The 21037-nt window shown below is 45.0% G+C and overlaps 1 protein-coding gene across 2 annotated transcripts in view; it reads left to right on the top strand.

Moving 5' to 3' along the window:
* Positions 1-21037, top strand: part of MLH1 (mutL homolog 1) — an 82298-nt gene that overhangs the window by 58827 nt on the left and 2434 nt on the right. For both annotated transcript variants that reach the window (XM_070455389.1, XM_070455390.1), the window contains exons 14-15: positions 15860-15968; positions 17910-17973. In XM_070455389.1, the coding sequence (XP_070311490.1) occupies positions 15860-15968; positions 17910-17973 (173 nt within the window). The remainder of the gene's footprint in view (positions 1-15859; positions 15969-17909; positions 17974-21037) is intronic.

Raw genomic sequence — 21037 nt, 5'->3', positions numbered from 1 at the left:
TGGGGTTACATACCTGCGCCCCCCTCTGCACCCCATTCCCCCACCTGATGAGGTTGGTGGTGTGGATTGGTGGCCAGTAGGCCATCTGCTATTTCCCTGGCCTTTTTCAGTATATCCTCCTTTTCATCCGGGGTGCAGCAGTGGGCCAGAATAACCCTGATGCCTGCTGTGTCAGAGAGAATGCCAACCCCAGCCTGACAAATTTATGGCTAAACTTGTCAGGGTTCTCTGAGAACCTAGCGAACTTCTCCTTGCAGATTAACCCAGTTACTTTAAGATCTCTCTTTGGGATGTCCTTTTCCCCTTAAAGCACCGCAAAGCTAACTGGAAGTCAGGAGAGTTTCCATTAGAATTTGATATTAGAAAATTCTGTCAAAAAGATTTAGAACACCCAGGCAGATAGGATCATAGGTTTCCGTGAAACAATCCTTACTCCTTGAACTAAGGTGGGAAAAAAAGAAAAAGTCGATGTAGACCACTTAAAGGCACTTACATGATCTGTTATCAAAAGAGCATCCAGGACAGCTTTTGTTCTCTTGTGAGAGAGACCAGTCCAGTCCTGCAGCGGTCTGCCCTTAGTAAAATCCATTTACCTAGTTAAATTTAATCCAACCCTAGGAAATCCTGACCACATGCAAAATTCTTTTCTCACTGCTCCTCTTCTGCAAGTCATCTGCCACTTTCTATAGCTGTACGTTGTCCCGTGTTCTCTCCCCATTCAGGGAGCCAACTCCAGGACAAACGCGTCTTGTTTCCTTTAAACAAAATATGTTTCCACGCCCCAGACTCCCTTTGCTGAACCCACACATCCTGCTTTCCTTAAGCAACCATGCACTGTCGCTTACATTGGCGTTCCCTTGTTGCCGTCTGGTCACTGAGTAGTGTCGACTCTGTGACCCCATGGACTGCAGCAGTCCGGCTTCCCTGTCCTTCAGTGTCTCCCGGAGTTTGCTCAGACTCATGTCCATCGAGTCAGTGATGGCATCCAACCATCCAGCAACCTCTATTGTCCGCTTCTCCTCCTGCCCTCAAACCTTTCCTAGCATCAAGTGGTCTTTTCCAGTGAGTCAGCTTTTTGCATCAGGTGGCCCAAGAATTGGAACTTCAGTTTCAGCATCAGTCCTTCCAATGAATATTTGGGGTTGATGTCCTTTACGATTGACTGGTTTGGTCTCCTTGCTGTTCAAGGGACTTCAAAGAGTCTTTCCCAGCACCACAATTTGAAAGTGTCAGTTCTCTGGCACTCAGCTTTCTTTATGGTTTGACTCTCACATCCACACATGAATACATGACTATTGGAAAAACCATAGCTTTAACTATATGGGCCTTTGTTTGCAAGGTGATGTCTCTGCTTTTTAATATACTGTCTAGGTTTGTCATAACTATTCTTCCAAGGAGCAAGTGTCTTTTAATTTCGTGGCTGCAGTCACTGTCTGCATTGATTTTGGAGCCCAAGAAAATGAAATATGACACTGTTTTCACATTTTGAGCATAATCTTGCTGGCATATGAGATAAGTGTAACTGTATGGTAATTTGAGCATTCTTTGGCATTGCCTTTCTTTGGTATTGGAATAAACACTGATCTTTTCCAGTCCTGTAGCTACTGCTGAGTTTTCCAAATTTGCTGGCATACTGAGTGCAGCACTTTAGCAGCAGCATCTTTTAGGATTTGAAATAGCTCAGCTGGAATTCCGTCACCTTCACTAGTTTTGTTTGTAGTAATGTCTCCTAAGGCCCACTTGACTTCACACTCCAGGATGTCTGGCTCTAGGTGAGTGATCACACCATCGTGGTTATCTGGGTCATGAAGATCTTTTTTGTACAGTTCTTTTGTGTATTCTTGCCACCTTTTCTTAATCTCTTCTGCTTCTGTTAAGTCCTTGCTTTTTTTATCCTTTATTGTGCCTGTCTTTGCGTGAAATGTTCTCTTGATACCTCCAGTTTTTTTAAAGAGATCTCTAGTCTTTCCCATTCTGTTGTATTTCCTGTTTCTTTGCACTGTTTACTTAAGAAAGCTTTCTTATCTTTCCTTGCTGTTCTCTGCAACTCTGCATTCAGTTGGGTATTATCTTTCCCTTTCTCCTTTCCCTTTCATTTTTCTTCTTTTCTCAGCTTTTTGTAAGGACTCCTCTGACAACCACTTCGCCTTCTTCCATTTCTTTTTCTTTTGAATGGTTTTGGTCACCACCTCCTGTACAGTGTTAACTAACCTCTGTCCATAGTTCTTCAGGCACTATGTCTACCAGATCTCGTCCCTTGAATCTACTTGTCACCTTCACTGAATAATCATAAGGGATTTGATTTGGTCATACCTGAATGGCCTAGTGATTTCCCCTGCTTTATTCAGTTTTAGTTGGAATTTTGCAATAAGGAGCTCATGATCTGAGCTACAGTCTGCACCAGGTCTTATTTTTGCTGACTGGATAGAGCTTCATCTTCAGCTGCAAAGAATATAATCAGTCTGACTTTGATATTTGCCATCTGGTGATGTCCATGTGTAGAGTCATCTCTTGTGTTGTTGGAACAGGGTGTTTGCTATGACCAGTGTGTTCTCTTGACAGAACTGTGTTAGCCTTTGCCCTGCTTCATTCTGTACTCCAAGGCCAAACTTGACTGTTATTCCAGGTATCTTTTGATGTCCTGCTTTTGCATTCCAGTCGCATATGATGAAAAGGACATCTTCTTTTGGTATTAGTTCTAGGATGTTTTGTAGGTCTTTATAGAATAATTCCTTTAACTTCTTCAGCATTAGTGGTTAGGGCATAGAGTTGGATTGTTGTGATGTTGAATGCTTTGCCTTAGAAGTGAACCAAGATCATTCTGTCATTTTTGAGATTGCAACCAAGTACTGCATTTCAGACTCTTTTGTTGACTATGAGGGCTACTCCATTCCCTCTAGGCTTAGCTCAGATGGTAAAGAATCTGCCTGCAATGTGGGAGATCTGGGTTCAATCCCTGGGTTGGCAAGATCCCCTGAAGAAGAGAACGGCTACTCACTTCAGTATTCTGGCCTGGAGAATTCCATGGACTGTATAGTCCATGAGGTCACAGAGAGTCCAACATGACTGAGCGACTTTCACTTTCCATTCCTTCAAAGGGATTCTTGGCCATAGCAGTAGATATAATGGTTATCTGAATTAAATTCGCCCTTTCCTGTCCCATTTTAGTTCACTGATTCCTGAAATGTTGAAATTCATTCTTGCCATCTCCTGTTTGACCACATCTAATTTATCTTGATTCATGGACCTAACATTCCAGGTGTTGTATTGTTCTTTGCAGTATTGTTCTTTGCAGCATCGGGATTTACTTTCACCACCAGACACATCCACAGCTGGACATCGTTTCCCCTCTGGCTCAGTCTCTTCATTCTTTCTGTAGCTATTTCTCCACTCTTCCCCAGTAGTGGACACCAACAACCTCGGGAGTTCATCTTTCAGCGTCATCCTTCTGCCTTTTCATACTGTTCATGGGGTTCTCAAGACAAGAATACTGAAGTGGTTTGCCATTCCATAAATCGATAGAAAACATTTCAAGGTAGCACCATACATCTTTAGTTTCTCTCTCACAAGATGAACGACTGAAGTGACTTAGCAGCAGCATCAGCAGCACCAGATGAAAGTAGATAAATTTAGACCTTTTTAGCAATTAATGTTCCAATATTTTATCTTATTTGAAATTGTCTGGATATTCAGTTAATTCCTATCATTTAACTTATTTTTAAACTTACCAAAATTTGGAGGGACTGTTTTAGATGGAAGTTTTCAAAACATGATTAGTCCTATGGGGTTTACCAAAAAGTTTTTATTCCAGTTACCTTTACTTCGAAATTTAATCATATCAGGTTGTTTTCCCTGTTGACAGATTTTATAACAGAAACACTGTGCACTTACTGACTTCTAGTAACCCTAGGTACAGTGAAAGTGTTATACTTAACATCGATGTCTCTAAAGACAGGTCTGTATTGATTAAGCACACAGGTTTAAGCCAGACAAGCCAATTTCTATAGAACCAGAGATCTCATAGTTTTCCCGCTTGAATTTAAAACGCACCTCTCCTTTTCTCAGTCTAGGGTCTAAGGATCAATCAAGTACTTGCTGAGAGCACAGACAGAGCAATTACATTGCAGAGGGCGAGGAGAGATGCAGGCCGCTCCAGCTCAGGCAGGAGGGGAAAATGCGGGCTCCTGTCTTTTCTTCCTGTTCTTTAAAATCCCTCCAAGTACCCCAGGGCTGCCGTCTCAGGCCATGTGGGCTGTGTTTGTATTTCAAGGCTTAAGTGCTCCACCATGCCCGCAGTGTCACAGAGACTTGCAGGAACAGCTGGACAAAACTGTGCCACAAAGACGGCAATCACAAAACCTAAAGACACTACAAGCTTTCAGATAAAGGGGCTGTAGTGTAGGGGTGAGGACTGAGGAAGAGGTAAGGGGAGGAGGGACAGAAAAGACTGGAAAACAGAGAGTGCTGTTTCTACCCGCCCCCTGCAGGCGTCTGTTCAGGCACCAACCAGCACTCTTCCGGGAAGGGCCAGTGAAGAAGGGAGCCCCCTGTCCACTGCCCACCCGACGATCCGCCCGGAGACTAGCCAGTTGTTTGTCTGTGGGACTGTGACCCAAAGGTGGGACTCTGACCGCACAGTATATGGTATATATAGTGTATAGTATATAGCAGTCTGCCACTTCATCCTGTCCCCAGCAGGGCGTCTCTTGGCGGCAGGAAAGAAAGGTGAGAATATTGGGACAGTCAGGCTTGCAGCCACTACAGGACCTGAGGGTGGAACCTCTGTGACTCTCCTAAGTCTCCGGGGGAGCCCTCTGGACCGGGGTCTGTGCGGGGTGAGGCGAGCTGCTCCACCTCTGCCCGTCACCCGCCAGGAGGAGCGGGGCTCGCAGGCTGAGAGGAGGGATGCTGTAGCCGTCCGACGTCCACTCTTGGGAGGGTGGGACAGAGAGGGAAGATGTCAGGAGAAGGAAAGGACACAGCGGGGGGACGCATTGCCTGAGTGAGGCATTGAGGCCCCCAGGGCCAGGAGGGCAGCTTCAAACGCAGTGATGCTGAAACAGGGGTTCAGGTGGCCACTTGTCACCCATGGGCAGCTGCATTCCATGCTCCCAGAGGGGCCCAGATCCTCTCCCCAGAAGGGGACGGGCCCCATGTTGGGCGCTGCAAAATATGTTGCCAACCAGGGTTCCTGGCCTCCTTGATCAGAGGCCAGATGAAACATTCAGGCGAGGCTTCTTGGGCCCCTGCTGCAGCGGGGGTCAGAGGGACACAAGGCAGGTTCCCTTGGGTGCTCCCCACTCACTTTCAACCTCTGGGTGTCCTTTGCCCCAAGCAGGTCTCTTGTAGGCAGCCTGTTGTAGGCTCTAGTTTTTTAAGCAAATCTGCCACTCTGTCTTTTGATTGGAGCGTTTAGTCTATCAGCCTTTAAGGGAATTATTGATAGATATGTATTTATTGCCATTTTAACCTTGTTTTCCCAGTTGGTTTTGTATTTCTTTGTCTTTTCCCCCCTTTTTTTGTTTCTCCTGTTGTGGTTTGTTGGCTTTCTTCTGTATCATGCTGTGTTCTCTTCTTGGTTTGTGAATCTGTTGTGTGTTTTTCATTTGTGGTTATCATGCTTTTCAAGTTTGTTAACCGCATCCTATATCTGCTTGTCTTAGGCTGGGAGTCATACAGGCTCAAACACGTTCTAGGAAGTGAACAAATATATATACATCTTCTTTGCTCCCTCACATTTTATGATTTTGATGTCCTCTTTTGCATCCTTATGCTCATCCTTTTGGTGTTTTCACAGTGGTAATTATTGATACTGACCAGGGTTCTTGTCCTTCCTTAATCAGTGGAAACTGACTGGAGGCCAGACAAGAAATTCAGGTATAAGGCTTTATTTGGGCTTCTGCGCTGGCTGCAGAAGTGAGTGAAAACAAATAACACGTTTCCTTGCGCACTTGCTCCCCAAGTGGGGGACAAGCTTGTTCCTTACGTGGGGTGAGGGTAGGGGTGTGTTCGGGGGTTCAGTGGCGGGGGGTGGCTTAGATGGTTTTGCCCACCTCTCTGGTGGTGGTGAGTGCAGTGGGGGCATGCAGAGTACCTGCTTTTGCTTGTGACACCCAGGTTTTGTTCTTGGCTCTTCAGAAATGGCATCTTTTTTTCTTTTTGCCTTTTTTGTCTCTTTTGGTCCCACATTTGCCTTAGCTGCACATGCCCAGGATCGTTTTTAGTCCCAGTATCTTGGAGGAGAGGTGTGTCCAGGGCCAAGCGCCGCAGCAGAGGGTCCCGGGCCCCAGGCCTAGCTCATGGCTCTCACAGGCGGTGGTTCTTTCTTTGCTTCTAATCTGTATACTGGCTTGTTTAGGGATTTCTTTTCAATTGTGAACTTCCATTTTCTGTGTACTCTTACTTTTCTATTTAGGGAAGACCTTTCTATATTTTGGGTTTCCCCAGTGGCTCAGATGGTAGAGTCTGCCTGCAGCGCAGGAGACCTGGGCTCGGTCCCTTGGAGAAGGGAATAGCAACCTTCTCCAGTATTCCTGCCTGGAGAATCCCACAGACAGAGGAGCTTGGCGGGCTACAGTCCATGGGGTTGCACAGAGTCAGACATGACTGAACGACTAACACTTGCAACATTTCTTTCAGGATATATGTAACCTTGTTATATTCTTTTCATTTCTGGTTGTCTGAGAAATTGTCTTTCCTAGTCTAAATGACAATTCTGTTGGGTAGAATGTCTTAGGTTGCAGATTTTTCCCTTTCAGGGCTTTGAATATATCTTGCCATTCCCTTCTGGCCTGCAGCTTTTCTGGCTGCAACTCTCAGAAATCAGCTGCTAGCCTTATAGGGGTCCTTGCTGCCTTTAGCTTTCTCTTTCTACCTTTGTAATCTTTGTTTTTAACTTTTGCCATTTTTCAAATAGTATGTCTTAAGTTTACCTTGCTTGAGAGCTTCTGTGCTTCCTGTACCTGAATATGTTTCCTTCTTTAGGTTTGGGAAGTTTTCAGCCATAATTTCTTCAGAAACATTTTCAATCTCCTTTTCTCTTTCTTCCCCTTCTGGAATCCCTGTTATACATAGGTTGGCACGCCTTTTATTATCCCATCGGTTTCTTATGGGCTTCCTAGGTTGTGCCAGTGGTAAACAATCCCCCTGCCAATGCGGGAGATGCAAGAGTCACGGGTCTGATCCTTGGGTTGGAAAGATCTCCTGGAGTAGGAAATGGCAAGCTCCAGTATTCTTGCCAGGAAAACTGCGTGGACAGAGACGCCTGGCGGGCTGCAGTCCGTGGGGTCACAGAAGAGTCAGACACGACTGAGCACGCACGCACTAGAACCTACTAGGTGTCTTACATTGCTTTCATTTTCTTTTCAAATTTGACTTTCTGTCTGCTGTCCTGAGTGGGTAATTTTAGTTTCCATTATTCCAATCTTCCAGGTCACCTATTCCTTTTTCTGCATTTTTTATTGTGCTATTCATTGCCTTTAAATAATGCAGAAGAATGAAGAAGTGACCTGGAAGATTGGAATAATGGAAATTACCCACTCAGGACAGCAGACCGAAAGCGAAATTTGAAAAGAAAATGAAAGCAATGTAAGACACCTAGTAGGTTCTAGTGCGTGCGTGCTCAGTCGTGTCTGACTCTTCTGTGACCCCATAGGCTGCAGCCCGCCATGTTATTGAGCTAGTCATTGCCTTTTCCCAAAGAATGCTCAAACTACTGCACAATTACACTCATCTCACGCACTAGTAAAGTAATGCTCAAAATTCTCCAAGTCAGGCTTCAGGAATACGTGAACCGGGAACTCCTAGATGTTCAAGCTGGTTTTAGAAAAGGCAGAGGAACCAGAGATCAAATTGCCAATATCCGCTGGATCATCGAAAAAGCAAGAGAGTTCCAGAAAAACATCTGTTTCTGCTTTATTGACTATGCCAAAGCCTTCGACTGTGTGAATCACAATAAACTGTGGAAAATTCTGAAGGAGATGGGAATACCAGACCATCTGATCTGCCTATTGAGAAACCTGTATGCAGGTCAGGAAGCAACAGGACATGGAACAACAGACTGGTTCAAAATAGGAAAAGGAATACGTCGAGGCTGTGTATTGTCACCCTGCTTATTTAACTTACATGCAGAACACATCATGAGAAACGCTGGGCTGGAAGAAGCACAAGCTGGAAGCAAGATTGCCGGGAGAAATATCAATAACGTCAGATATGCAGATGACACCACCCTTATGGCAGAAAGTGAAGAGGAACTTAAAAGCCTCTTGATGAAAGTGAAAGAGGAGAGTGAAAAAGTTGGCTTAAAGCTCAGCATTCAGAAAACTAAGATCATGGCATCTGGTCCCATCACCTCATGGGAAATAGATGGGGAGACAGTGGAAACAGTATCAGACTTTATTTTTTTGGGCTCCAAAATCACTGCAGATGGTGACTGCAGCTGTGAAATTAAAAGACGCTTACTCCTTGGAAGGAAAGTTATGATCAACCTAGATAGCATATTAAAAAGCAGAGACATTACTTTGCAAACAAAGGTCCGTCTGGTCAAGGCTATGGTTTTTCCAGTGGTCATGTATGGATGTGAGAGTTGGACTGTGAAGAAAGCTGAGTGCCGAAGAATTGATGCTTTTGAACTGTGGTGTTGGAGAAGACTCTTGAGTCCCTTGGACTGCAATCAGATCCAACCAGTCCATCCTAAAGGAGATCAGTTCTGGGTGTTCATTGGAAGGACTGATGCTGAAGCTGAAACTCCAGTCCTCTGGCCATGTGATGTGAAGTGTTGACTCATTGGAAAAGACCCTGATGCTGGGAGGGATTGGGGGCAGGAGGAGAAGGGGATGACAGAGGAGGAGATGGCTGGATGGCATCACTGACTCGATGGGCATGAGTTTGAGTAAACTCCAGGAGTTGGTGATGGACAGGGAGGCCTGGCGTGCTGTGATTCATGGGGTTGCAAAGAGTTGGACACTACTGAGCGACTGAACTGAACTGATTCTTTGCCTTTAGTTCAGTTTTCATCTTAGTGAATGAGTTTTCTAACTTTTTCTTGGTTCCTTTTTCTAGTTTCTAGTTCCTTTTTATAATATTCTTCATTTCTATTGATTGATGTTGTTGTTCTGTCGCCAGGTTGTGTCCAGCTCTTTGTAAATCCATGGACTGCAGCATGCCAGGCTTCCCTGTCCCTCACCATCTCCTGGAGTTTTCACATGCAAACTCATGTCCATTGAATCAGCAGTGCCATCCAACCATCTCATCCTCCGTCCCCTTTTCTTCTTCTACCTTCGATCTTTCCCAGCATCAGAGTCTTTCCAGTGAGTCAGCTCTTTGCATCAGGTGGCCAAAGTATTAGAGCATCAGCACCAGTCCTTCCAGAAGAGTATTCAGGGTTGATTTCCTTTGGGATTAACTGGCTTGATGTCCTTGCAGTCGAAGGGACTCTCAAGAGTCTGTTCCAGCACTACAGCTTGAAAGCATCATTTTTTCATTGCTCTACCTTCTTCATTGTCCAGCTCTCACATTCGTACATGATAACTGGAGAGATCATAGCCTGGATTGTATGGACCTTGTTGGCAAAGTGGTATCTTTGCTTTTTAACACACTGTCTAGGTTTGTCATAGCTTTCCTGCCAAGAAGCAGTTGTCTTCTAATTTCATGGCTGCAGTCACCATCCACAGTGATTTTAAAGCCCAGGAAGAGGAAATATGTCAGTGCTTCCACCTTTTCCCCTTCTATTTGCCATGAAGTGATGGGACTGGATGCCATGATCTTAGTTTTCTTTTAACATTGAGTTTTAAGACGGTTTTTTCACTCTTCTTCACCCTCATCAAGTGGTTCTTTAGTTCCTCTTCACTTTCTGCCATTAGCGTGGTATCATCTGCACATCTGAGGTTGTTAGTATTTCTCTGGGCTATCTTGATTCCAGATTGTAACTCATCCAGTCCGGCATCTTGTGTGACGTGCTCTGCGTGTAAGTTAAACAAACAGCCTTGCGGTACTCCTTTCTCCATCCTGAACCAGTCAGTTGTTCCATACAGGGTTCTAACTGTTGCTTCTTGACCCACACACAGGTTTCTCAGGAGACAGGCAAGATGGTCTGGTATTACCATTTCTTTAAGAGTTTTCCACAGTTTGTTGTGATTTACACAGTCAAAGGCTCCAGTGTAGTCAATGAAGCAGAAGTAGATGTTGTTATGGAATTCCTTTGCTTTCTGTATGATCCAGTGAATTTTGGCAATTTCATCTCTGGTTCCTCTGCCTTTTCTAAATTCAGCTTGTACATCTGGACGCTCTCGGTTCACATACTGCTGAAGGCTAGCTTGGAGGATTTTGAGCATTACCTTACTAGCGTGGGAGATGAGTGCCATTGTCTGGTGGTGTGAACATTCTTTAGTTCTGCCCTTCTTGGGAATTGGGATGAGGATTAACCTTTTCCAGTCATGTGGCTGCTGCTGAGTTTTCCCAATTTGCTGGCATATTGAGTGCAGCACTTTCATAGCATCATCTTTTAGAATTTGAAATAGCTCAGCTGGAATTGCATCACTTCTACTAGCTTTGTTCACAGTAATGTTTCTTAAGGCTCACTTGACTTCACACTGCAGGATGTTGGCTTTGAGTGAGAGACTACACCATCATGGTTATCAGGGTCATTAAGACCTTTTTTGTACAGTTCTTCTGTATATTCTTTCCATCTCCTTGATCTCTTCTGCTTCTGTTAGATCTTTACCACTTCTCTCCTTTATTGTGCCCATCTTTGGATGAAATACTCCTTTGATATTTCCAGTTTTCTCAAGGAGCTCTCTAGTCTTAGCCTGTCTGTTTTCCTGTTTCTTTGCACTGTTCACTGAAGAAGGCCTTCTGGTCTCCCCTTGCTGTTCTCTGGAGCGCTGTGTCTAGTTGGGCGCCCCTTTCCCTTTCTCCCTTGCTTTTTGCTTTCTTTCTTTTCTCAGCTGTTTGTGAAGCCTCCTCAGATAACACTGCCTGCTTGCATTTCTTTGGGGTGGTTTGGTTCGCTGTCTCCTGTGCAGTAAGTATTACAGCCCCTGTCCATAGTTCTTAAGGTGCTTGTTTACTGGGTCTCACCCCTTGAATCTGTTCTCTCTTCGTCACCTCCATGTATATTCATAGGGGATTTGAGTTAAGTCATACCTGACTGGCCTAGTGGTTTTCCCTGCTGCTTTTAGTTTAAGCCTGAATTTTGCTCTGAGGCGCTGATGGAGTGGATTGCCATTCCCTCCTCCAGTGGGCCCGTTCTGTTAGAAGTCTGCCCTGTGGCCCAGCCGCCTCGGGTGGCCTTACACGGCACGGCTCACGGCTTCACTGAGTTGCACAAGCCCTTTTGCCATGACGAGGCGGTGGTCCTTGGAGACTCCTGTCAATAGCCTTTCTTAGTTCCTTGAGCATTTTCCTTCTCTCCATTTTGAACTCGGTGTCTGTTAGGTCTGTTTCATGGTTTGTTCTTTCTGGATCGTTTGGGAGCGCTTTCTCTGCTGCTTCATCCTCTTGCTGTGTGGGGTAAGGAGAAACCGTTATCTACTGCCGCAGGAGCAGTCTTGGAGGGCTGTTTATATGTGGGCGTGTCCCTGTGTAGCTTGTGTGGGTTTAATGTGATGTGAGGACTGTTTTTATTTTTTATGGATTTGGCTGCATGGGTCCTAGCTGTGGCGTGCAGGATCTTTAGTTGTAGCACGTGGGGTCTAGTTCCCTGACCAGGGACTGAACCCAGGCCCCCTGCATTGGGAGTGCTGAGCCTTCACTACTGGACAGCCAGGGCAGTCCCGGGAGGCTGTTCTCAGTACGGGCGCCTGTTGGCTCTTTCCCCTGCAAGTGCTGGGCGTTCTCCCCGTGACACAGGAGGTGTGCAGATGCAGTGGCTGGTGCTGGGTCATGGACTTCTCACTGGCAGTGGTAGCTCATGTGCAGCCCAGAAGCTTTGTGATGGGGTGGAGGTAGCGCATGACTGCTCCTGGGGGCTGGGAGGGAGTAGCCCGCAGCTTGGGACTGCTGCTGCAGCGAGGGGGGCGGCAGCGACTAGTGACCACTCTTGGAGCTTGTCCTGCCGCCTGCAGCCTCACGAAGGAAGAACGGCTGTGATGGTGGGGCCTCCGCTCCCCTCACGCGCCCCGCACAGTGGTGCCTGTGGCTCGGGATTCCTCCTCAGAGGCCATCGGGTGTGGTCACACCAGGCTGCGTGCACACAGCACCCCGTCCTCTCCCCAGGCCGCTCTGCGGGGGTGCAGAGCTCTCTGGTCTGGAGCAGTCAGCACCGACCGTCTGAGCAGGCCTGTCTGTGCTGACCGCTCCAGACCAGACCGTGTTCTGCTCTGAGGCTCTGACGCGCTCCCCCTCCGTCCTGGCCGATCTCCCTGCTGGTGAGGGCGCTTCCCAGCACGCAGGACCTTTCCTCCTCCACAGCTCCCTCCCTGCGGCAGGTCCAGTCTCATTCCGCGCTTGCTTGCTTTTTGTCCTTCTGGGTTACATGGCGATTTCCTTGCTCTTGCAGAGGTCTGAGGTCTTCTGCCAGCATTTAGCAGATGCTCTGTGAGAGTCCCTCCACATCTAGATGTATCTTTGATGCACCTGTGGAAGGAGGGGAGCTTCACGCCCTGGTGTTCCACCACCCTGGATGGCTCCTGTATCACACAGTCCTTTCTATCACACAGACCTTTTTATCTATTTAGGGAATTCTTGCTCACTCTGGGATAATTAAATATATGGTCTTTTGTTAGCTCCTAAAATGCTTATATGTAAATCTCTTGTCCACCTGGGATTTAGTTTTGGTATATGGTGTTATATTCACAATTTCTATGTATCTGTTTCTTCCATATTACATTGTTAACTCTGTTTTTTGAATTTATCCAGTATTTTTTGCTCATTATTCTTTTCCTCAGACCTTTCATGGTGTTCGGACCTACTTCCTCTTTCAGTGGGGCTGTGGATGGGAAGCTTTTGGTTTTGTCTAATCCATCTTTATTTTGAGAAGTTTCTTTGCTGGGTTTAAAATTCCAGAGTTGCAGTTACTTTCTTTTAAGTGCATTGAAGGTGTTAGTCTACCAATCGTTGGCTCCTACTATTGTTGAAAATTCAAGTGTCGGTCTTTTTTTTTGGCCTCGCTGTGCAGCTTGCGGAGATCTAGGGATTAAACTGGCCTCCTTGGCCATGAAAGTATGGAGTCCTAACCACTGGACTGCCGGAGAATTCCCTGTCAGTCCTGTCATTTGTTACTTTGTGGTGATCTCTCCTCTGTCTCTGAGTGCTTTTAAGGTCTCTCTTCTTTGGTATTCTATTTATCTCAGGTGTAGATTTTGTCAGGCTTCCTGGAGCCGAGGCTTGGTATCATTCATCACTTTTGGGACGTTCTCTGATACTTTGTGTTGAGAGTCTTCAGATACTGTCTCTCCCTGTTTCCCAGCGCTTCTGCACTTTTAATTACATATTATTTTCCTCTGCTCTGCATAAGCTCTCCTGGTTTCATTTCGTCGGTCTGTGCTCCTGATAGTTCTACCTTTTAACTGCCTTGCCAGCTTTGTCCACTGTTCGGTTGATCCTGGTTTTTGTTTTAAGATCTGTGTGTCTTTGGTTTTTCGGCTGTGGTGGATCTTCGTTGCTGCGCGCGCGCTTCCTGTAGCTGAGGGAGGGAGTGAGTGGCGCAGGCTTCTCGCGGTGGTTTCTCTCGTGCACGGCAGGGGCTCAGCGCGCTGGCGGCAGCGGCTGAGCTCTCAGCACTTGTACACGGGCCGGGTTGCTCTGCGGCACGCGGGATCTTCCTGGACCAGGGATCACACTGGTGTATTTGGTTGCATTGCAAGGTGGATTCTCAACTACTGGATCACCAGGGAAACCTGGATCTTGATTTTTTAATTTCAATTCTTGTATTTTTTATTTTTAGACATTTTATTTGGATTTTTGGAAATCACCTTGATCATTTTTAATATGAACTTTTTAAAAATTCTGATTTTAATTTTTAAGGTTGAGTCAAAATCATTTCCCCCATTGTTTACCATGAAAATTTTACCCTCATCCATTAGTATATTAAAATACAAAAGACCTTGTGTCACATGACCTTGCCAAGGGTGCAGATAAAGTTCTACTTTTTTTTCTTTCATATTTTTAGTTTGCTTTCCTTACCTCACTACGATGTTTAGAACCCACAATACAATGTCAAATAGAATGAGTGAGCATGGGAGTTGTTATCTTTTTCTGTATTGTGGAAATTATGCATTTACTGTTTCACCATTAAACATATGCTAGTTGGAGGTTTTTCATTGATAGGTTTTTCAGATTAAGGAATTTATTTTCTATTCCTAGTTTGCTGAGGGTATTTTTTTTTGACTGCGCCACACAGCCTGTGGGATCTTGATTCCCTAACCAGGGGTTAAACCTGCACCCCCTGCATTGGAAGTGTGGAGTCTTAACCACTGGGTTGCCAGTGTTACGACATTCTCTGAGAGTTTTTATTTAAAAATTGTTGTTGTCAAATACTCTTGCTGTGTCTGTTAAAATGATGATTTTTTTCTCGTTTATTCTGTCTGTATGGTGAGATTTTCCAAATGCTAAATTACCTTATATTCCTGGCCTAATCTCTTCTTGATTATATTATTTTCATATTGCTGAACCTGATATGCTAATTTTTTGTTAAAGAATTTTTGCATCTGTGACCCACAAGGATGTTGCCTAAAATTTTCCTTTTTTAATGTTTTCTCATATTAGGGTTAGGATAGGGTTATGCTAGTCTTGTAAAGTAGGAGTTACTCTGTCTTCCTTTATTTTTTGAAAGTTTATGTAGAGCGTTTGTTGTTTCTGTTTTTTCTTCTCGTTTTTTAAGTTGAACTGTAGTTGATTTACAATGTTGTTAGTTTCAGGTGTACGGCAAAGTGATTGTTACACACACACATACACATTCTTTTTCAGATTGTGTTTTGTTCTAGGTTATCACAAGATATTGAATATAGCTCCCTGAGCTGTAGATTAGGTCCTTGTTTATGTCTGTTAATCCCATACTCCTAATTAATCCCTTCCTATCCGCTTTCCCCTTTGGTTACCATAAATTTTTTTTCTATGTCTGAGTCGTCCTTTTTGTAGAAGTTCACTTGTATTATTTTCTAGATTCCACATGTAGGTGAAATGAATTTTGTCTTTCCTTGATTATTGTGATAGTCTGTGACTTACTCTGTGTTTTGATACCTCTTAAGCACACTGTGCATGCTTACTGTTTTATCATCTTTACTGGAATTTTCAATCTTTAAAACTTGGCAGATACTGTGTGATTTCTTCTGGATTCTAATTCTTGGTGCCTAGTTTTGACCACAGAGGTCCTGGTTCTTTACCTGTGAGGAATTATTTGAAGTCTGAATTGAAGATGAATTTCTCCAGAGACAATTTGCCTTTGATTCTAGGAGGGACCTGGAGGAACAGTTAGCCCTGGAATCAGTTTAAATTAAAACCTCCACAGACTTTTCAGGCGGCCTGCTTAGCGTGAATCCTGGCTGCAGAAGGGGCACGTGACCTCCTGTCACAGTCCCCATTCCACCCCACTCCCAGGCTTTTCAGAGTCTGCACAAACTGAAGCCCATGGATCCTGCAGTTCCTCTGGTGTCTTAGTTCATAGCGGGTTTCAGAGCTCCCGTCACTTCTCTGCTTCCTGCTTTGTACTGGATTGTGACCTTTGAGTACTCCGTAATCTTTTGGCAATTTCTCTTTGCACTTTGAAAGATTAATCCTGTCTTACTCCTTCATGTGTGTTTTCAGCAGGAAGTTTCCCCCGTGGGCACATTTGCTTATCTGTCGTCTCTAGTTCCGGTGCTTGGTGCTCAGGGGGCAGGGAGGTGGTGGTGGGGCCCGTCCTGACCCGTGTCTTGTTTTCCAGCTCTCCGGGAGATGCTGCATAACCACTCCTTTGTGGGCTGCGTGAATCCCCAGTGGGCCTTGGCGCAGCATCAGACCAAGTTATACCTTCTCAACACCACCAGACTTAGGTAAATCGGTGCAAACATGAGAGACGCGGAGCTGCTGGGAGGGTGGTCTGCAGACAGAGGCAGGAGAAGCTGGGGAGAGCAGGGTGACCGTCAGAAAGGGCCCAGCCTCAGAGTCAGACACGTGCGGGTTCTCGCCCAGGCTCAACCGTTCACCGTTTATGTGACCACGGCCAAGTCACTTTGATAACTGAGTCTCGGATTTCTCTTCTGTAAAAGAGGGGTATCACTTAATTCACAGGGTTTTGTGAAGGTAGAATGACGTGAGACCCCTGGGTTTGGTTGGCTGCTATGAGCCGGGTGTTGAGAGCGTGGAGCTGGTGGGGGTGTTCAGCCTGGGTGGTGGACAGCAGGGGCTGCGGGCTGCTCTGCACCGCCAGCTCTCCGCTGCTCAAATCCAGCTGACTGGATTTAAAGCTGGGATCAGGTCCCGTGACGCAGGGGCTGATTGAATTCAAGTAGTGGGGGGGGGGGGGGCAGAGGTGAGAACCTGGGAGATTCTGAGGGAGAACCCGCTCCCCCCCCCCTTTATAACAGGGCACCCCGCTGCACACAGTGAGAGGAGGGGAGATCATGTGGGCCTTGGCCCGAGCCAGCGCGGCCTCCAGGGTGGGGAAAGGGAGAGGCCCTGACACCTCTTTCCTTTCAGCTTTGGGGTGGAGCCAAGGCCTATTCTAGCCCCGAAGAGCCAGTGGGGTCCACGAGCATGGGATGGGCCAACTCAGCAGCCGCCCTTTGCCCAGCATGTAGCCGATGACATTTATGGTGGTTTCCAGGAGTCTTGGCGGATGAGCTCCTGTTGAGTCTAGAACCTCTGTTAAATATGACCTCGAATCGGTAGTTCAGGTGGGCGGTGCTGCCACCCTCCATCCCTGGACACCGTCGCTTGGCCGTCGTGGGGCCCTGTCCTGCTGAGGCCTTAAGGTGTCGCTTGGCCCTGAGTGGGGTGACCTCCCTGAGCTAGAACTGCCCCACCGGGGAGCTTACTGCCGGCACGCCCCGGCTGTGGATGCTGGCGACTCCTTCCTCCTAGGCTCGGAAATGCTTGGTGAGCTCAGCTCAGGGCCACTGTCTGTCTTCAGGAGCCGTGGGCTCTCCCAGGGAGCTCTTACTGGTTATTGGGGATCCTGCTCCCTTTGGTTTTTCTTTGCCAGGAAATCTAACTGCATGATTTCCAAGATCCCAAATCACAATTGTTTCGGTTCTTTCACTTTATGATTACAAACCTAGGGCAGTCCTAGAATCCTAGCTGCTAATAAATGTGAAGTTTCCCAGCGAGCATGTGACCCGGGTGAGAGCAGGGGTTTTAGCCTTGGCTCCCTCCGTCCCCGCTGACTGACCGGGACCAGCCGGCGGCTCTCCGGGTCCCACGGTGTCCCTGCTGCCGCGCTTTGTCTATGCTGATAGCCAAGTCCTTAAACAAGACCTGTGTGGTGCAGATTTCTTCCATAACTGTACAGTTACTTCAATTGTTTCTGCAGGTAGTTCAGCATATTGTACACTTCGCAGCCGCCTAAATCCCCCCCCCCCCCCCCGAGTCTGTCCCCTGCTGACTACACGGGAAGTGCCCTGCCCCCCGGTACAGCCCATACTTCTAGATGGTGGGTGGTAAAAGAAATGGCTTATATGATCCTTTGCCAGTGGGGAAAAGTGAGCACAGACTCCTTGACTTTGTCACCAGTGGGTGTCAGAGCCTTTTACAGCCAGAAAGGTGGGGACAGCGTGCGGGTGATGGCAGGGCAGACGGTCTCCATGCTCTGAGCGGGTGCGGACACTGACTTCCTGGTGGTGCAGATCCCAGGACTGCTGGAGAGGCCACCGCGAGGCAGTGCATCTTCATCCCCACCAGGTCTTGGGTTCTTTCTCCCGTTTTGTCCCTGCCCCCTGGCTCTCAAGCAGATTTTGCTTTTCCTTAAATTAAAGTCACTTCATTTTTATTTTCAGTGAAGAACTGTTCTACCAGATTCTCATTTATGATTTTGCCAATTTTGGTGTTCTGAGGTTATCGGTAAGTTTATTTCCTGCTTCTCATTTCTGAGACTTCAACAGCTGGTCATTTCTGAAAACAGCCCTACCCTGTTATCTTATTTGTTGTATAATAAGTGTTTCTAAATGTGATTAGAATAGTTTATGTATGAGTTTCATATGGAAGTATCCTTATAATAGTTTTATAGAAAGCAGAACAGTCATTTGGTAGCCTTATACAAAGCAGAAGTCATTTGGTACCCAACTTAAATGTTTATTATTATAGAAACTAATACATATCTACTTAAAACTTAAGAGATAGAAGCAGAAATAAACATTCTCTAAAGCCCGTGACCCAGACACAACCCCAGCTAACAATTGTAGTCCATTTCTTTCAAAACCTTCTCATTGATTGCCTAATTTTAATTTAAAATTAAAAATCATGCTATCCATGTAGTTTTGTATCTTCTTTTTACATCTGACATACAGAAAAGCCCTCTGAAATTTTTATTGGGATTGTGTTGAGCCATACTATAGATCAATTTGGGGAGAAAAATCTCTCAGTTTATTTCTTAACAGTCATAATTTTTGGATACTATTGTAAAAGGCATTTAAAAAAATTGTCAGTTTGTTGCTATTATATAGAAGTGCAAGTGTTTTGATAATTCTATCTTGCAACCTTGTTAAACTCACTTATTAGCTGTAGCTTTTTTATTGATTCCAGCAGATTTTCTAGGTATATGATCATAGCATCTGTGAATAAAGACAGTTTTATTCCTTCCTCTCCAACCCATTTGCCTTTTCTTTTTCTTGCTTGGTTGCACCGGCAAGAACCTAAGTAGAAGTGGCGAGAATGGAATACTCCTCTTATTTTCAGTCTTGGGGGAAGCGTTCAGCCTTTGACCATGAGTATGCAGGTTTTTGTAGATGGCCCGCAGGGTGGCTGAGCAAGTTCCCTCTGTTCCTCGTTTGCTTCAGGTTTTTATTTAGGAAGGAAGGCTGAATTTTTTTTCAGATGCTTCCTCTGTATCTGTTCAGATAATTGTATGGTTTTCCTGTTTTTAGTTTGTTAATATAGTGGATTATATTGATTGGTTTTCGTATTTTATTTTTATTTATTTTTTCATTTATTTTTATTAGTTGGAGGCTAATTACCATTTCAATGTATGACCAAAACTACTGTAATGATGGTTTTTGTATTTTAAACCAGTCTTGCATTCCTGGGATAAGCCCTGCTTGTACATGATATATTACGCTTTTTATATTTTACTGGGATTGACTTGTCATCATTTGTTTACAACTCTTAACATCTGTATTCATGCATAAGACTAGTTTTTGGTCTAGTGCTCAGTTGCGTCTGATTCTTTGTGACCCCCTGGACTGTAGCCCACCAGGCTCCTCTGTCCATGGGATTCTCCAGACAAGACTACTGGAGTGGGTTGCCATTTCCTTCTCCAGGGGATCTTGCCAGTCCAGAGGTCAAACCCATATCTCTTGCGTCTCCTGCATTGGAAGGTGGATTCTTTACTACTAGTGGCACCTGGGAAGTCCTACTGGTTTGTAGTTTTCTCATATTGTCTTTGTCTGGTTTTGGTATCAAATACTGGCTTCATGGAATGAGTTGAGAAATAGTTATTCCATCTTCTGATGGAATTTATTTACAGTTTGTTTATGCTTTAGAGTTTGTTTACAGTTGTTTATGCTTTAAATGTTTGGTAGAATTCATCAGTTGAAGCTATCTGGGCCTGGAGATTTCCTTATAGGAAGATTTTTAAGTAAAATTTTTAGTGATATAGAGCTATTCATGTTAGCTTTGAGGGGCCTTTAAAGATACTTGCCCATTTAGGTTTTCAAATTTATTGGCATAAAGTTGTTCATAATCTTTTTTATTCTTCTAATGTCTGTACATCTGTAATGATGTAACCTCTCTCATTCCTAATATTGGTAATTTATGTCTTCTTTTTAACTTGATCAGTCTGACTGAGGTTTGTCAATCTGGACCCAAAGAACTGACTCTGGTTTCATTGATTCTTCTGTTGTTTTTCTGATTTCAGCTTCACTGATACTTGCTCTCCTCTTTATTTCCTTTCTTCTACTTAAAGTGCTGTAAAATTTTCCCAAGTGCTGCTTTAGCAGCGTCCCACACATTTTGATAAGTTTTCATTTTCATCCAGTTCAGAATACTTCTAAATTTCCTTTTGATTTTTTTTGACCCTCACATTATTTAGAAGTATATTATTTAGTCTCTGATTACTTGGAGTTTTCTCAGAGATCAGCTGTTGATTTCTAATTTAATTCCATTTTTGCAGGGAACAAAGTTGAATCCTCTACACTTATTGAGACTTGTTTTATAATCGGTGTTGGTAATATTCCATGTGCATTTGAAAAGAATTTGTGTCCTGGTCTTGTTGAGTAGAATGTCCCCAAAATGGCAGGTGTCTCAAATTGTTGGTGACACCGACGTCTTGTATATACTGACTTCTTGTCAGTTATTGGGAAAAGGATATGGAAGCCTCCATGTAACTGTGTATGCTTCTCTTCACTGTTGTTTTATTCTTCATGTATTGTAGAGCTCTGTTACTGAGTGCATAAACATCTAGGATAGTTAGGTCTTTCTGTTAATTGACTCTTCTGTAATTATGAAAAAGTAAGAACAGTATACTGTGGATTTATAACATGTAAAATGTATTAATATGACAACAGTAACAATATTCAAAGGGGAGAAATGGATGAAAACTTAGGGATCTTACTTTTCACAATAGAGATCAGTCTCCTTCCTAATCAGATGATTTACCTGAATGTCCTTCGCTTTAACGTACTTTCCCTCCCCCTTGCTTTAGTGAGGCGGTAGGAAGAAATGAAGGCGCGGCCTCGTGAGTTTCTAGAAATACGAAAGCGAGCTCTTGAGAGCCGCACTGGAGGGAGTGCCTCCCGCTGGCCTTGCCTTTCCCGGCTCTTCAGCAGGCCTGTGCGTCGGTGACGCCGTCTCTGCTGAGATGGCCGTTGGTGAGGAGGACAGCCTTGCTTTGTAGATTTTCAAGTGTCTTCTTTGGGGGAATTGAGGAATGAGTGCTAGATCTGTGGCTTCTCGCCTGCTGAGGTGACAG

This window comes from Odocoileus virginianus, chromosome 26 (genome assembly GCF_023699985.2).
Source record: "Odocoileus virginianus isolate 20LAN1187 ecotype Illinois chromosome 26, Ovbor_1.2, whole genome shotgun sequence".
In the NCBI taxonomy this organism is placed as follows: Eukaryota; Metazoa; Chordata; class Mammalia; order Artiodactyla; family Cervidae; genus Odocoileus; species Odocoileus virginianus.
This window is presented reverse-complemented; position numbering and strand designations above follow the sequence as displayed.